The sequence below is a fragment of the Mchenga conophoros genome, linkage group LG11, assembly GCF_057382185.1.
Source record: "Mchenga conophoros isolate Kocher_MC1m ecotype Shallow Benthic linkage group LG11, M_conophoros_male_GT1.1, whole genome shotgun sequence".
Taxonomy (NCBI): Eukaryota; Metazoa; Chordata; class Actinopteri; order Cichliformes; family Cichlidae; genus Mchenga; species Mchenga conophoros.
Genome location: NC_140536.1, coordinates 27,269,186 through 27,287,051, shown reverse-complemented (window position 1 = coordinate 27,287,051; position 17,866 = coordinate 27,269,186). Strand labels below are relative to the sequence as shown.

At 42.7% G+C, this 17,866-nt stretch overlaps 1 protein-coding gene across 1 annotated transcript; it reads right to left on the bottom strand.

Moving 5' to 3' along the window:
• Window positions 1-2,513: 2,513 nt before the first annotated feature.
• tuft1a (tuftelin 1a) lies at window positions 2,514-12,881 on the bottom strand. Its single transcript, XM_085292071.1, has 12 exons — window positions 12,688-12,881; window positions 7,161-7,241; window positions 6,201-6,302; window positions 6,012-6,098; window positions 5,696-5,746; window positions 5,503-5,586; window positions 4,713-4,823; window positions 4,374-4,597; window positions 4,157-4,262; window positions 3,973-4,056; window positions 3,705-3,799; window positions 2,514-3,591 (listed from the first exon to the last, which is right to left on the bottom strand). The coding sequence occupies exons 1-12, from the start codon at window positions 12,745-12,747 to the stop codon at window positions 3,519-3,521; spliced, it is 1,158 nt and encodes a 385-aa protein (XP_085148197.1). The 5' UTR covers window positions 12,748-12,881; the 3' UTR covers window positions 2,514-3,518.
• Between the last annotated feature and the right edge of the window lie 4,985 nt (window positions 12,882-17,866).

Genomic DNA, 17,866 nt, shown 5'->3' with positions numbered 1-17,866 from the left:
GTCTGACTTCCCAAACATCAGGGTGTACACCCCACCCCTGGCATCGTTGCCCACCTCTCAATTTTAAATACACGTAGACATTGAGGGCTAGCAGGAGGGACCATACGCTTACCTGCTGCTCTCTGGCAGGTAGCTCCATGCCCTCCTGGGTTTTAAATGCACCTTAGAACACACATGCATCAACATTACAATGAGCGGGTGGAGGGAGGTTTGGAGTCTTCTCTCACCCCCGTTCTCTGCGACCTGCTGGAGCGGGGGGTCTAGGAGGAGGAGTTGGCCGTCCGACTGCGGTCTGGAGTGTGGAGCCTTCCTGCTGCTGCGGAGTCGGGGCGGTCTGCCTCCCCCCACCGCAGGGAAAAGGGAAACACCACCTGGGTCTGGGTGCAGTTCCCCCCTCCAGGGGCGAGGGCACCTAGACCCGGTTTGTAGAGTACGCTTGGGGAGTGTGATCGTGTGTACAACGTCTCTTTATGTCTGTCTCCACGTTGGTTGAGTGTGGAGTAAGTGCATATGAGAGCATGAGGGTGGGAATGGATGTTTGTATCTGTGTGTGCCTGTATGTCTGTGTCTATATGTCAGGTTGGGTGTCAGGCGCCACCTCTCTGGGGACATCTCAGGCCCTCCAAGGTTTGGAGGCCTATCTCCCCCTACCACCACTTCCCCTGCCAGTGGCGGACCCCCTCAGACATCGGTGCGTTGGTGGTTCTTTGTGTCCGGGGATGGGCGTCCAGGTACACACCGGCTCACTCCTTGGCGGCCGCTTATCGGGGCCTGGAGCCTGGGGCTCGCTCGGGCCACTTCGGAGGTGGGGTGCCCCCGGCCTCTCGGCCTGGGGCTCGGTCACTCAGGCGCAGCTGGCTGCCGGCGGAGCTCACGGGCGCGTCACTGCAACTCCCCCTGGCTTCTGCTCCGCGGCTGCTGAGTGAGCCCTCATCTGGGACTCTCCTCAGCTCTTTCCGGGACAGTGGCGCAGCTGCCCCTCTGTTGGTCTTCCTTGGTCTCTTGTGTTCTGGGGGCCTCTGGATGTCTGGAGTTTTGATCTCCTCCACACCTGCTTCACGCCCTGGAGGACGGGGCTGTGGCCCCCCCACACCCTCTAGCAGATCATTACATGAAGGAACCTTTTAAAAAAACAAAAAACAAGCGCGTCCATGCTCACAGGTGTACACACGGGTGATCACACCCACAAACTACACCCTTTTTGGCTCCTACCTCAAAGCACACTGTGTTCTGTTGATCTTATGTGCTGCACAATAATGTTTAACATTTAGTATTTACTGTCATATTCCCATATATCATTGTGATGTTGTTTATTCTATTACTCTTGTTCTCTTCTGCTTGCTTTCTTTTTTCTTTCTCAGCAGGTGATCCAGGTGATTGATATATGCATTTTTTTTCTCTGCCCGTTCTGTTGGTTTTTGTCTTTTGCCCTTCTCCCCCGTCCCTCTTCTCAGCTGTTTCTCTTTCCCTCTTTCTTTCTCCCCTTCTTTCCCCCAGTCAAGTCTGTCCCGTATTCAGTAAGTGAAAATAAAATAAACAATAAAAGGTGAATCAAATGGACCATTACGGCAAGGCTGGGATGGTCAGTTTGGTAAAGTAAATCCGTTGGGCATCTTTCTTTGCCTTTAGACAACAATTCTGATGGCAAAAGAGCCAAACGGGACAGGCCCCAAAAAAAAAAAAAAAAAAAAAAAAAAAAAAGAAGCCATAGTGCTACTTGTTTTCAGGAACTGTGATTAATAAGTGCATTTAAAAAAAAATCTGTTATCTCAGTGCAATGTGAATTAACAGTATTTCAGTGTATTGATGTATTTTAAATGTGGGGTATTGCATTATGGGAACTCTGTTCCTTGACTCTTAATGGTATACTGATATGAGAGCTGCGTTTCATTTTCATCTGCTTTTATGGTTTCCCAGGGAGGCATTTTAATGCCTGAATAATTTATTTTATGTGGTGCCTACTATACAATTTACCATCCAAATAAAACTGTGACATACAGTTGATTCTTGAGTCATTGGGAATTTTCTTTGACAAGAAAAACTGCAAAATCAAACTTGCAAACCTACCCACTGTGGCGACCCCTTGTGGCAAAGAGGGCAGCTGAAACTAGCTGTATTAGGCACACCGTGATAGTACTGTGTTAGACCCTCTTTCCCCTTCTGCTGCCTTTAAAATCTTCGTGGCATAAATTCCACAAGGTGCTGGCGTCCATATTGACATGATAGTATCACACAATTGCTGCAGATTTGTTGGCTGCACACACAAAACTAATAGTTATGCTGTCGTGAATAAACAATTGGATTTCATCAGGTTATATTGACCATGCATTCACATGCCTAGATGTACTGCATTGCTAAATTATTTAAATTAAATGTATGCGTTAATGAGTAGTTGATGTACCTAATAAAGTGTATCATTATATCATTTTGTAATGCAACTAGCGTCCAGCAGAAGGAGCCCGCGTCACCTTATTTCACTTGTGCTCTCTGCGTAAGAACTGAAAGGAAACTCATTGATTTTCAGTTATTTTATTCTAAAACAAACACAGATAGCAGATTAACAGGTACTTCGTACAAAAGCTTCTCTATTAAACAATGTCTCTAGGCATTTCATTTAACATTAATAAATATAGAGGAAAAAGCTGTTAGGTAGAAATCAAAACATCAAAATCACATTGATATGTACAACAAGAAGGTGACTGTCTGCGCAGTGACCGAAATGCTTTACAAGAAATATTAAGAAAAAGGACGCCTCTCACGTGTCTGACTTCCCAAACATCTTCATTTTTCTTTCCTCCTCACAGTTTCATAAAGTGCCATACTTTTCGTTGGAGGCTTGACAACCATATATTTACTTACAAACAGCTCAGAGAAAAAAAATAAATAGCCCATAAAAATAATCACAGGGTGTCGCCCTTATAGAGGCTACAGTCAGTATTTACACTCTAAAGCATTACACTGCTCACACAGAAAGGGAGCGGAGTCACGGAGGAGTCAGCAACGAAGACAAAGACACAATTCAGATAAACGTGTTAATGATTCTTCACATCGTGTGTCCTGACGGTGGCGTTAGCTACAGTTTATTGGCGCTGCATTGCTGTATGTGAATTTTATAATGTTGTTAGGAATTATTACCCCCTGCTCTTTGAGTTAATCATCATTAGAAACTTAAAGCAGGGCAAGCAAAAACACTTGCATACAGTTTGCAGTACTACACGTAAACTTAGACACACATCGCTCTCTCTAATGCAGCTACATTAAAGCGGACATTCTTTATGCATATGCGCAGACACGCAAGTGTGTGTGTGTGTGTGTGTGTGTGTGTGTGTGTGTTTGTATGTGTGCTGATAAACCCCTCCCACCCCCTTTTTTCCTTCAATATTGTTTGGTTTGGTAGTTGTGGTCTCTGATGTTCAGCACGCACATCGGAACCGTTCACTTCAGTCGACATCGAACAGGCAGTTGGTGCTTCTGAGCCCTTCTCAGCAGTAACTGATTAATTCATCTGCCCAGCTGGTTCATGACTTGATCTCGATGACTTTGATGAAAGGAAGCGGTTTGTTGGATGAGGTGGACAGCTTGATTGGTTTGCTGTAGTGATGAGAGGAGGATAAATTATTTTTTAGGTGGAAAACAGCATTTAACGCACCTAAATGTGTTGTTTATAGGTAATATATTGGAAGAGCGCTGGCAAAATAAGTCACCTGTAGACAATCTGGGCGTTGCGTTCTGATGAAAGGTAGGAATTTGACCTTTGTCCTCCCAGAAAGTAGTCCACCTGGTCGTGCATTTCTCGGTTCTGCAAACACAGGGAGATTTCAAAGGGTGCAAATTATAATCACAGAACAGACACTGGCTTCAGCTTTTCTCCTTTCGTCTTCTCTCTAATTGCAGAGGCTGGTCTACGTTTTACCCTGACCCTTCAATTTAAATTCCTCAGACATATTTTCTTACAGAAGAAGCTGTCCTCACCTCAGCCTCCAAAAATGCCACTTTCTCCTCCAGCTCTTTGATCACGCGGTCCCGCTCCTGGATCACCATGCGAGAGTTCTGGAGCTAAAGACGAGCAAACATGGAGACAGACAGTGAGCGATCCCTACGCAAAGAAGACGGAGACAATGTATTTGCTTTATAGAGCCACACATGCTCATCCCACCTGCTCGATCATGTGTCTGACTTTCCTCTGTTGGCTTTTCAGCATGTCATCCAGATGGTGGATCTTTTCTTTGAGTATGGCCACCTCCTTCTCCAACTGCTCAGTCCTAAAAACACACACAGTATGTTACAGCACGCTATTGAACACGCTATTGACAGATAATTGATAAGTGGAGAGTTTAACACTTATATGTGTGTGTGTGTGCTTATTAGCTGACCTTTCCGCCCCTTTGTGGCCCTCCTCTCTGATCTTTCGCAGTTCCCACAGTTCATCTTCACGGTTGCGGATGGCCTCCCGCAACGTGGCGCTCTCCTGCTCCATTCCTCCCAGCAGCCTCTGAAGCTCATCGATGCGCTGGTCTTTCTTCTCATTGGCTTCTTCTGTACTCCTCAGCTTCTCCTCCTGGTCACTCAGATGCTCTCTAAGCCTGCTGCCTTCAGCCTGGATTGGTCAAAAAGTTTTGTTCTAAATATCGCTTTCATGCAAATTATATAAATATGTATGTGTTTACTTTGTATGTAATATGCACGATGAATGCAAAGCCAGTGTAGGTTACCTGCAGTCTCTCTTTCTCCTCCAGGTGTTTCTTTTCTGCTTCCTGCATCTGTGCATACAAGCGCTTACTGACTTCTCTCAGCTTGCTTCTCTCTGCTTCGTCATCCACGTCCTAACAGAAAATAAAGCGCTGGATTACCCTAATAGTACTCAGATGTTTTTAGAATGATGTAATCAATACAATGATGGCCGAGTCTCGTAAGAGCTCTGTGGGTGTTGCCGCTATAAAGAAAACAGGCGTGTCCACGTGCGTCAGTGGTGCAGCTGGAACATGACCTGCGTTTCCCTCCTATTTGTGCCTCCCACACTTAGAGCGAGTAAGGTGTCATGTGAGTCACAAATGTTGCTATAAGTGGCGCAAAAACAGTAAAAACCAAACACAACAGTGTCAGCTTCTTTGTTGTGTGTGTCTGCAAAACACTGCTGACACGCACAACAAGAGGATGCGACAAATGTCTGGCTTAGAGTCAGCGAGGATGAAGCATGCGTGGAATGAAGGGGGCCTGAAAACAATAACACACGCAGGCAGCGGTACATAGTGTGCCGGAACAGCTCTTCCGCGCATTTTCTTACACCCTGGGGTGCTGTAAACGTAGCTGCTTTTTGTCTGCCATTTTAATCCTCTTTTTCCTCCCATGATGACACCACATTCTATCTGTGAGCCTCCGGGAGGTGATCGCTTTACAGGAATCTTATAGAAAACGCAAACTGACGCAGATAGCCCGTGGAAAAAAACAACAACAAGACACCACAGGACTGAAGCTATGATGTGCATACGTGTGTTTGCTCACCTGCCCGTCATCTTTAGGTCCTGGTTTAGTGGATGAAGTGCTCTTTCTGAAGGGGATTCCAACCTTCCACCCATTTGTGTGCGGCTGGACAGATAAAAGGAGGAAGTGCAGATGGAAAATGTTAAAGACAGTGAGGGGAGAGCTAAAGGAAATGCCATCAAGAGCTCAGGATGCAAGGCTAACAATGGCTTACCTTGTTTTTGGCTGCCATCTGCTCCCTCAGAGTCTTCAGGCAGTATCTCACCTGTGTGACACAAACACACAAAAAAGATATTGTTATAAATTAAGATATTATCTGAACATGTATGTTTTCTACTTGAGCAAATAACCAACACAGGAAAGTCGGGAGCTGAAGGGAATCACGAGAGAAAAGAGGCGTATGAGTGAGGATGATTTTACAAGATGCAAATTCTTACATAAGTTATAAAACAGGGACGACAGACTGTAGAGTTACTGTGTGCATTTGTGTGTTAGTGAAACAGCCAGATAGATGCTGTCCAGACACTGACCTCCTGTATCTGTGAAACTTCATCTGACAGCATCTTCAGGCTCTCTTGGTGTTTCTGCTGCTCTTTTCTGCGGGCCTCTAGATACACCTGAAACAAGGACATACATGAATGTATATACTGGTTTAAAACCAACAGAAGAAAAAAAAACAAAAAAAAAAACACAAACAAAGAAAATACAAAGAAGCCTACCTTGATGATTTCTACCTGCTCCTCTGTGGATTTGACTGGTTCAGAGGTCAAAGCAGTCCTCTCGTTGGCTGGCTGCACCAGTGCAAAAGCTCGTCCGATTGGCTGGAGATTAGCAGACATAAGAGGAGTTCACAATTGGGTTTTTGCGTGAATAGATGGGTGTGATAAATTTCTAAATAAAATGTCAAACTAAATGCAGATGATCCAGAAAGGGTTTGGTCATATTTACAATCAATGCTGCAACACAGGATTCGTGAGAACTGGCAGGAATGAATCTGACTGATAATTAATACAAAGCTTTTTGCCAGGACCGTCTGCATGCTTGGTCAAATTAAACTGTTAACAGGCAAAAATGAAAAATTTCTTCCTGCGTGGGTGTGAAAGACCGAGAGCCTCTGCAATCAGGAGCCAGACTTTGAGCACTAATTACTATGGAGACTAACCCATAAACATCTGGCCAAAACGCAGAGAGGGAGTGAGAGAGCGAGGGGGGGGGGGCATGCAGATAAAGGTGGAGACACGTTATGCAACTGTGCTGGTGGTCCCACTGGTATTGGTATAACAATGGTTGTTTTGAGACACTGAGTGTGGGAACCCCACTAATGAAAAGCTGATGGCATCTTCTTACGCGGCTGGTGTCTTTTCTTTTTCCTTTTTTGAAAGCGCAGCTGTTCTGAGCTAATTACTGAGGATCGTAGAGAAGATTAAGCAACTGTCTGAACCTTCAGATCCAAAAATGGGGTGAACAAACCTTCAGCACTTCTTTTCTCATCCGTTAACATTTTAAAATCAATTCTCTCAGTTTAGCCTAATAGGTGACAAATCTATTCAAATATCAAAGACTCGTATTTTAAAACTCTAAACTCCAAACACGCTCCATCTGCTGCTGATCTAATGCCCAGGATCTGCTCTGTTCTCCCTTCTGGTGGTCAGAAGTTATCAGGTACAGGACGTGCTTACCTTGTCCCTGTGCTGCTCTGTGCTCCGAGCCGCCGCCTGGTTCTGGTCGTGAAGTGTGAGCCGCAGCCGCCTACACCCCTCCTAAAAAAGGCAGCGAAAGTAAGAGGTTGATGAAGTGAAGCCACAAAGAGACGGTTATGTGATGGAGAGGCTGATTGGGGACTATTTTGAGGAGGAGAGGGGGAAAAAAAAAGAGGAGGAGGAGAGACTGAGTCATACTCAAAGAGTGAAACAGAGAAGGAGGGACAGTGGGGTGGGGGAGTATCCAGTAAGAAAGTGTGCTATAGGAGCATCAGAACGAAAGAAAAAGTTTTCTCCCTGCTGCACAGGGACAGATTGTTTGATTTAAACCAATTGCTACAGACGTCAGAGGGACTTAGGCGGAAACCCTCCAGATGCTCGCAGCCAACTGGAGACAGTGGCTGGATTTCTGGGAAAGTACTCAGCAAATGTAATGTCAAGCAAGACGGAATATTTCCATGGCAACATAACCTCACAGTAGCCATAAACTGTCTGGCACACTAACAATACAAGAGGGCGGAGTAAGATGGAGGCAAAACAATGCACAGAATCAACGCTCAAGCAAAACGCACAGATATTTTCTTTCAGTCACAGGATAAAAGTCCCAAGGACGGGACTCCGTGTGTGTCTTCCAGTACACGGCGGCCTCTAATAAACAGTGACCAGTCAGCGTCTGTGCTAATGCAAGTATGCGGATGTTTGGGAGGAGGTCGGAGACATTATATAACTCGTTCCAGCCAACACAACTTGTTCTGTTCATTTTCCCGTGGGTATTCACTGTGTCCTCCTCAAGTCACCGCCAAACAACTCTAAACAGAAACTAATGTATGAACGAGTAATACTTCCAATCAGATTAACTGGTGATATATTACATGTAATCAGATAATTGGTTAAATCGTAAACAAAATGAACATATCTGTGTGTGCCTGCTCTCTGGTGCGTTTGAGTGGGAGCGTCTGGTCATGTTTAGCCACTTGTACGTTAATAGTTTATTCCTTTGTGTTCTTTCGGTGCTCATCATGCACCACAACAGCCCTACCTACATTTTGTTACCTTGCTTTTCCTTTCATAGACACTGCTTTAGGCGGTGTCACAGCAATCTCGCCTAAATGTCAGTTTAATTGGCGTTACAGAACAGCGATCAAGTCGCACGATCTTCATCTGCGGATGGACTTTGCCCTGCTGTCAGTTATAGATGCATGTTGTTCTCTGAGCCTTTAATACAACTCGGTGAAAGTGCGGCTAGAATGAACATTCGTGTGCGATTTCCTTTATCAACAGCTGTTTCTGTTTTGGTCAACAACTAGAAGAGAACCCAGTGAGCCCATCCTCCACTAAGGTCAATGCCAATTTTTAAGGCATTTTGTCTGGATTGACACTTTAATGGGTCTTTCCCTCCCAACAAGCTTCATGATCTTCAGCTTGGTAGTTTCAGCCAAAACCTTCCCTGTTCTCCCCCGTAATTATAAGGAAGTGTAGATAAATGAAATGCAAAATCACCTGTCTTCAAGTGATTTTTGAATGTAGATGAAATGCCACTTACCAAGCAACTCATTTAAAAAAAAAAATGTATCAATGATGGATAATAAAAACAAACAAATAACCAATTCTAATCTTTCTAATCTCAGCTTCTGTCCAGAGACTCTGTCTCATGTGCAGAGTGCGTCTCGATTCTGACCAGACGAGGGGAAATGAACTCGCTCGTGTTGCGTAATGCCACCATAAAAAGCTGCTGTTAAAGAAAAGCTTTGTGTTTAGAGAAGGTCTAGGGCTAGATTAGCTGGTTATCTTTTCAGGATGCAGTGAAAGGGAAAAGGCAGACAGCGAGACGTGTGGGACTGATATTCAGGAGACATAATAATAGAAAATGAATGTAAAAAAGGAAATAGAGTAATAGTCTTGGTGGAGGTCCAACCACAATGAAGAAAACTCCCCTTTCTTTCTTCATGTTCTCCTCTCAGATTGCAAATGTCTGTAAGCTCTAACAGGGTGCATGACTGGGGGAGGACGAAAGGGGAACAGTGGGATAGTTGTTAAGAAGGAATCCATCATTACACGACTTTTCTGGACTTCCACAGACAGCCAAACAAAGAGTCCACTAATCCCAGCTCTGAGCTATTCAGTCTCTCTGCTGGTTTGCTCTTTTATGTCCGTGGACACACAAAAATGCGGTCCTTTCCACCTTCAGCAACAACCTGTAATACTACACTTCCCGGGAACACGGACAAAAGGACCAGTTGGATGAGCTTATAGACAGTGACCCACGCATGGCCACTGACATGCAGAAAAACACACATACGAGGTTAAGTGCACACTGCCTTTATAATGGCAGAAACATGACAATGAGCTTTACGCACAGAGTCCACACAGCTGGGTGCACGACAATGGACACAAAAGATCACGGGGTACCTGCAGGCAGAAAGGCTGAAAGGATACGAGGATGCTTTTCATCTCAGACTTTGGCATCAGGAGGCTGTAACTGAGGGTTGACTAGCAGTTTAGGAATGTTGCTGTTAAACATGCAGAGTTTCTGGATTTGTCCCTTAGAAATCGATCCCGCTTAAAGAGGAAAGAGTTTATATTTCCGAACAGAGGTAGGAGCAGGTATCGCGCCCTTTAATAGTAAAGCATCCCCTTGTCTCTACAAGTGTACTTCCTGCATTCCCCAAAAAGAAACATCCTCTAATGTGTGTGTGTTTGAACAAACGTCTTTGAATTAAATGACATTCCTCCTCTCTTGCACTGCTTTCCCACACGCTGCACAGGTGTCACTTTATCTTTTGTCCAACTGCATCGTAAACCTCGGCCTTTAAAACGACAGGTGCAATCCGAGCATGGCCGCCAGTGCTTCCTGTGTGCTTTCAGGTAGTTTAGTAACAATGTTCACACTGTTATTGAGTTTCAGTGTCTTTCTTGCATAAAGGAAACGGGAATATAAACACATTTGTATAGAAAACCTTTATTTCAATAGGCGTAACCCAATACACCTCTTACTGCATCACATGCTCTCTTGACACAACTGATTGTCTGAACAGCAAACACTAACACAGGGAACTATGTGATCAAAGATTAGGTAAACAAAACTACGGCTCGAAGCTTCAACACCAACTTATCGGTAATAGAAACTGGATTTTATGACCACTTTTATATTCTGCTCCACCCAGCTTTGGCAAGCACAGGGAGTTTTACACAAAACCACAGAGATGAATCAAAGTTAATCAAAATAGGACTGATGCACAGTTAAACTGGTAACTTATTTATCGTTTCAGGGTTTCTTCATGTGACTAACCTGGTGCTTGCAAACCTCCAGAGAGGCTGCTTTTCTTTGTCACATAAGAGAATAAATTAAACACCCACTTTTGGATTTTGGACTGTGCTGAGAAGCTATGATGATTGTTATTCAATTAATCATTTAATCTTAGACCATTACTGGACGATTAGGTGATAATTATAGTGCTGAGCCCTAGTTTATGCATCTGTAGCTCCTGCGGCAGTGAAAAGGTGTCACTGTCCCACTGACTCAGCAGGCTGCGCCAATTAATGGGTTAAATTAGGTTAAGTCCATTTTAAAGAGGACAGAGGAGCTGATTGTTGCGTGAAATGCCATCATGTGAGAACCTGAACAGGTGATGATAAACAAGCAGTCCAGGATCAGAGTTCACAGTGACAGAGGACACTAGAATCCCTATAATCAGTCATTTTTCTGCTCTGTGTGGCAGGTAAAAAAGGTGTTTGCGGGCATATTGCAATCATGTCGCAACACAAATGTGCCAATAAGTCATGTCTGGCCCATTCCCAGCTGGTGATGTCAGACTCTCCTGACTAAGATGACTGATGATGAGAAGAGACGCTGGGAATGTGTTCAACAACATGCAATTGTGACATCACTTCTAAACATTGCCCGAGCTGAAAATAATACCTTGATAAATCCTGCTGTGCAGGAAAGAGAAAGCGCTACAGTTTCAAACAATAGATTAAAAAACCCTGGGATTTCTGGTCACTAGTACTAACCTTAGAGCACTCTTTGTTTCAGAGTCAGTGCTTCTTGTTCCTTCTATTTTATTTTTATCACATGATCCCAGTTCCCGAAAACATACTTAACAAATGAGCTGCTGAAGGCCTCTCTGTGCTACATCAGGCACATTCCTCCTCCTCTTGTATCCTTACAGACGTGTCACTGATAACTGTGTCATTAACTAATCTGTCAGCACCCTGCAGTCGTTACAGTACGCCGAGGTGAAAGTTCCTCGGCTGCTTTTTTAACTAGGAACAGCCATATCAGATGCAAATACTGCAGGTGGGTGACTATTTGACTGCTGAATTTGACTTTGTTAAAGATAAATTTATGTTCTCTGTGAAGCTGATGCAAATGTGCTATCAGCCTCATGTTCAAATGTCATGTATGATTAGATAAAACAAAGACTGGACAAACATAAAGTTTCGTATATTGCCCCATAACACATTCCTGAGAGCTGTTAAGCAGTTGTGTGTAAGTGGCCTTTGTACACGTTGACGTTTATGTCTGCTTTGTAGTTACACAACAGAAGATCTAGATCAGTGGGTCCCCAAATGGTGCGAGACTTTGTGCCAACCATAGATTTTCATCACAAATGGACAAAAAATAATGAATTTAATAGAACTTTAATACATTCATACACATCAAAGGGTCTGATTCATTGTAAGTAAAATAATTTGCCTTCCCGTCGAGCTCAGTCAGACAATATCTAATTAAATTAAGAATTTAGACGACCTTCGGGTTATTTTTAAACAAATATGAACGTGTGTGTCTTGAAAGTTTTACACGTTTCTGTAATATGATTTGATATGAGCTCAGCAGGGGAGCGCTGAGGTGGAAGGTGGAGGGTATCATGTTGCCCCGCAACCTCATAAACCACAGCGCAGGTCAACAGTTTGTTTTTTCAGGTGAGGTAAATGATTAATGCTTTTGCTGTCACGCAAGCAAATAAAGCCCATTCAAGGGATGTAAAGTATAGCTTAGAACTACTTTCTTTACAGGTTTGCAGCAAAGCACACACATAGTGAGCTGATTATTCCTGGTGATCAAACCTTCACATGGGCAGGTGGCACACATACTGCACAAGCACAGCCTTTAGTTCCTGAGCTGCCTTCACTCTCTGTAACTGTAAGCCTTTAAATGATGTGTCCAGAAGGTACTTGTGACAGACACAGATGTTATTTGGATTAATACTGAGCTGCCACCTTGTCTCTGTGGGTAAGAGGGGTTAATACCTCAAAGCCAGGGACAGTAAATGCACCATTTAAAGCAGGTGAAGCCACATAATCAGAGGGCAGAGTACAGACAAAAAATGAAAACTTGAAGAAATAGTAAATAACGTAAATAAATTAATTACAATAAATGAACAGGAAATTATCCACCGTGATTTATTTCTGGTTGGGTCATCCATTGATTAGACCTTCTTCAGTTAAGTACAGCAAACGCACAAAGACACAGAAATCCACGTAAGCTAATGTATAAGTAACTTACCCCATATTCTTGACTTCTGATGTCCTCAAAGGTGCACAGACTTCTCGTCACTCCGTTCATCTCTCACAGAAATAAATACTCCACACACACAATAAATAAAGAATTCAAAGCTTCGTCACGGTGTCTCTCTGCTGACCGCACACAGCAGCTCAGTCACTTTATCAGTCCTCGGCCCGGTAAGTGTGTGAGGAGCTACTTCTCTCTGCACGTCACAGTGGGAGTGAGCCACAAAAGCATGCGACCCGCCCACAAGGAGACCGAAACGGCCAAATAGGGAACTAGGGGAATCGGGAATAGCTGAGAGGGGAGGGTCAGCACCGGTATGACAACTTCTGGCACAGTGACTTCTAGAAATGTTACATCCCGATTATCACACGATGTTCAGAGAGCCATGAAAAAGTAGTAAACAGAGGAATGTGATGGCCCCTTGCTGAGCAGCGGAAGGCAACACCTACTGACTGCTGTCCAGTCAGCACACTGCTCAATGAATTATTGAGCGAGCTTGAACTCCTGACCGAGCCTGTTTAAGAAGACTCTCTCCTAAGATTACAAAGCAATGGAAACCAAAAGACTGAGTTCAGTGATTTGAGGCATTTATTCTTATTATTATTGATGTTGTTGTTGAACTTTTCTCACCAAATTCGACATGTAACTGCAAACACAATTGTTAATATAATACGTCTGCCCTATGTTAACAAATCCCAGATACTGTAGAAACCCATCCAGCCACAACAGGTTGCTCTGCAAACATATCAAGGTGGAAGCAGGCTAATTAATCTTCTGCAATGCATACACACTGTTACCATGGTGATGGCCATATTCAGAATATACAAGTAATACCTGTGGCCTACAGCACACTGGCCCCACCCACCTGCCATTCAAAGCTTCTGTTTACAAAGGGCAGCCAATCAGAAGGGACGAAACTTAAAGCAAGGTATTGGCCTTAAAGGGGAGTACGTATAAAAAAATAACGAAGCAGATTATCTCAATTAAACGGACAAAAAATGCGGTAATATGGGGAAAAATAGGTACTCAGTAAGTAAAAATCTGCAATACTACAAGTTGCTATGTAAAAAGCAAAAATATAAGGCAGTAAGATTGCTCTAAAAGTAAAACAATCAAATAATTTCCCCCAGGGATCAATAAAGTATTCTGATTCTGATTCTGATTCTAAAGCTAAAGAAAACAGAGTGTAATTAAAAGGAGAAAAGAAGCTGTTACAGTGAACATGTGTTACTTATTTATGTCAAAGCTACTTATTTAATGTGTTGCCATCGCCTGAATGTTTTAGTAATTGTGTTAATGTGTTTTTGACTCCATGCATGAATCTGAAGAATTGGTTTTACTGTTTTGATGTTTAATATCCTTTATAGTTATGCTTTTCGGTTGCCAGTCATATCCTTCACAGGCCGCATCCATGGCTTTCCCTTATTGTCTGTAAATGACATCAGCGTGCCAGGGACTGGGGGTGAAAATGAACGTATATGGCCAAATATAAACCCATTCCTGTGAGGTCAGCAAAGCACAGCTCATTCACGATATCACTCAACTGCAATACCAAGCTAAGCTTGTTTTCACTACCAGGTAAATGGCTGATTTACTTTAACTGAATTGTGAAATTGTTTATTCTTTGACAGCAAAGCATAACCACATGTCCTCACATAACAGTTAACAGTTCAGTTCAAAGCCTAAAAATGATTTACAGCATTTCAAAACAGAACACATGAAATATTAAAATGTTCCCTTTAATCCCTTTAATGTTGACTTTACATAAAACAGCACAATAAGCTGTCCTCCAGTCACAAAACAAATCAGTCGCGTCCAAAAGCTTGACAAAAAGGTTACTTCTTTATTTTCTTTATGTGTTTATTAATTTGTTGGTGCCAGGCAGATTTTTTCAGCAGTAATGTAAAACTCCAAAGCTTACAAAACATCTATTGTTCCTGCAGAATTCCTACTGTTGCACGACCTGGGCTGCATATTTCTACAGGCCACCCCGAAGGCACAAAGGTGACAGAACAAATGAGTAACAGAGTGAGCGTTCCTCTGCTGGCATGTAGCTGATGCAGCAGCAGCTGATCCAGCTCTGCACAGACCTCAAATTGGATAACGACTTTAGTGGCGTTTAGGAGCAAACAACAGCTCAGAGTGACACACAAAAGGATGATGTTAAGTGAATTCGAACCAGGAGCAAAAACCAGGAGCACAAAAGCAGGAAAAGCCTAACCAGGCATTAGCGAAATTGTCTACATGACCTGCATTTTTAATAAGTAATCACTTCAGGGTAACCAGTCACTAACCAAGAATGTAACCTTTATATCAGAGTGGTTGCTTTCACTAATGGTTGATTTATCACTGGGAATGAAGTTCCTCCACAAACTAGAAGACCAGCACGTGTACACCTAATGCACACACCAAGCAACAATCCTAGTCCTGATTATGAGTTTACATCATGCCATTGGTCGCATGCAGACGCACTGATCCAGAGATCAGACAGGAGACTGTTATGAGAGTCTATGTTTTCATGCATGCACGCATTAGACTGAGATCACAGAGTGAGTCAGACTCCTGCTAGTCGCATTCAGTCGTCCTTCTTATCTGTTTGGAAGAGTATGTCTTAAGTTGTGCCAACTTCAAATATGCACATAGCCCGGACGAGCTTTGTGTTTTCAGATCCTCAAGAATCTGACAAGCCTGTCTGGACTAAAGTCTTTGTAGACGACTAAATGGAAATGTCTCATTGGCTACCTTAAAAGGGCTAACACAAGTGAGTCAGGAAAAGTGCTGCTCTGTGTCCCTGCTGAAGCCCAAACATAACCAGATAACAGTTTCAACAAACGCTGTGACAGAAAAAAGGTAAATGCAAATATAACAAAAGACCATAAAACAACCTTCATTTTATACTTACTGGATGTACTTGGTGAGGGAGAAGGAAAATCACACTCAAATAAAATACAGTATTTATCTTTCACATACTTGATGTCAAATCTGGAACCACTCTGTGTTCATGTGTGTGTTTCTTAACTTAGATACTTCTAGCTTATTGGGATTTGTTCATCTCACTCCCGGTGAGCCAGTGTGCACGTCTGATATGGTTCAACAGAAATTCCACCAATACTGTAGGATTTTTTTTAACTTTATGCACTCATCCTTTAACTCTTTCCCACTTATAGACAACATTTGATAAACCTCTTTTGCACCTTGGTATATATCCATAAAGATGTGGTTTGCAGCTTTTTCCAAGGGTAGCTGCACAGGCACAGATCACACTCACTACTGATGCACATCCAGTTGTTTTGAAGGTTATTCCCAGTCGGCTTTCAAGGTGTAAAGAGTTAAAAATAAGTCGACATTTTACGCATTTCTTGAGTTGTACACATTGTTCTGGGGCATTAAAAAAATGAGTTTAAGCCAAAATTCAAATATAAAAGACTGCATTAAGTTTTTCCTAAATTGAGACTTTAAAATATTGATATCTAACCATGTGACCTGAACAAGAACACAACATTGTCTGACCTGCTATAACTGGGTTAAAAGTGCACTTCTGTGTAATGCAGATAGGAGCTGACAAACTGATGAAAATAATAATGACGCTATAAGTGTGGTCACATACTTTAGATTATCAAAGTGAAGCTTACAGAAAACAATGGCTCATTTCCTGTCTTGAGGGCTGCGGTTACCACTGAGGATGCACAGGTCATGTCCTTACACACAGATAAAAAGGATGAGTCCCTCTGGAGTGACTCTTTTTTATTATGTTTACTTCTAGGGAGCAAAATCACGAGCTAATCATCTACTAAATTATAACAAGCAGAAATACGGGAGGTGGGTTTGAGCAGTTAGTTAGAAAAGTTGAATTTGGGCGCTGTTGTCAGTTTCCTTGTAAAAAAAGAAAACTTACATAACACGCTTTAGTGGAATCATGATATCAGAATCTGGACACAGCCCTCATTTAGCGTTGAACACAAGAAAAGTTATTTTTAAAGCACTGCATGATGACAGTCTTTGCTCCACTCCTTATCTTTTTTATTAATTGTGCACTGCAATTACAACAGAACAACTGAAAACATTAGTCACAGTGTGTGGGTAATTTCACTGCTTCTGTTTTTATTGTGTTTCTACATGTGAAACCCCTGAAGGCAGACAGAAATATTTTCACACCTTCGGCAGGGCAGTTTCTCAACAACAGGAGCCATACGTAACGACAAACACACCACGATTTCTAAAGCCAACACACCCAGCTCTTTGGCAAATCAGCTCTCAGGTTTAATGCTGTGTGCTGGAAAACAGGAATCATATGGAAACCCAATCCCACCCACGGAAAGTATGTTCTAGTCTAGCAAAACAGGTATTGTACAAACATTAAAGGTGTGACTTCATGCCAATAAGTTTGTTCCAAGAAAATATTTACAAGTTCAACTCCCAGTGAGAAGGAAAGGAAAGGCACATTTTACCTCTTTTGTAGATCAATCGCACAATAGCTCCATGGGAGGTAAAATAACTTTGTTAAAAAATCAGCAAGACTTAAAGTCTGTGTGTGCCGATGTGCCAAAAAGGATGTAAACACATAAATAACCCAGGGAGTTGGTGAAGTGTTCCCTCCAGGGTGCTGACTTTGATATCTTTTTTTAAAAATGCAGCAAAAAAACCCCTAAAGTCATAAAATGTTGTGTCTTAAAGAGCAAAAGCCACAGATTTGTTCCCAGTATAGTGAGGAGAGTTTGCTGATTGTCTCCTTTCATTATTTCACTCATTTGCACTTCTGTAGAAGCTTCCTTGAACTTGTTTTCACGTTGACTCGGTACATTCCTGGAACGCTTCACCCAGTTGTGCTTCTGACACCAACAAACCATCCACCACTGGGCATCACTGGGAGATTCACGGTGCCGGCTCAAACACACTGGGCTATTTGTAGTAACATGCATTGCACGCCCTAATCCTATTTACACAGTTAGAGCTTCGACAAACAGATGTTTTTAATTCGTCTTAAGTCTGTCAGGGTGTTGCACAGGTTGGTTTCGGGATTTTCATGCTCTTTGCTGTGTGAATGTCCACTTTTAACAGTGTAATGTTTAATTATGATGATGATAATAATCGTGCAACTGTTTCTTTAAAAAAAATGATTCCAGTCACACAATAAACAAAGTTAGAGGCAGATTTGGCTTAGAGCGTTACGGTC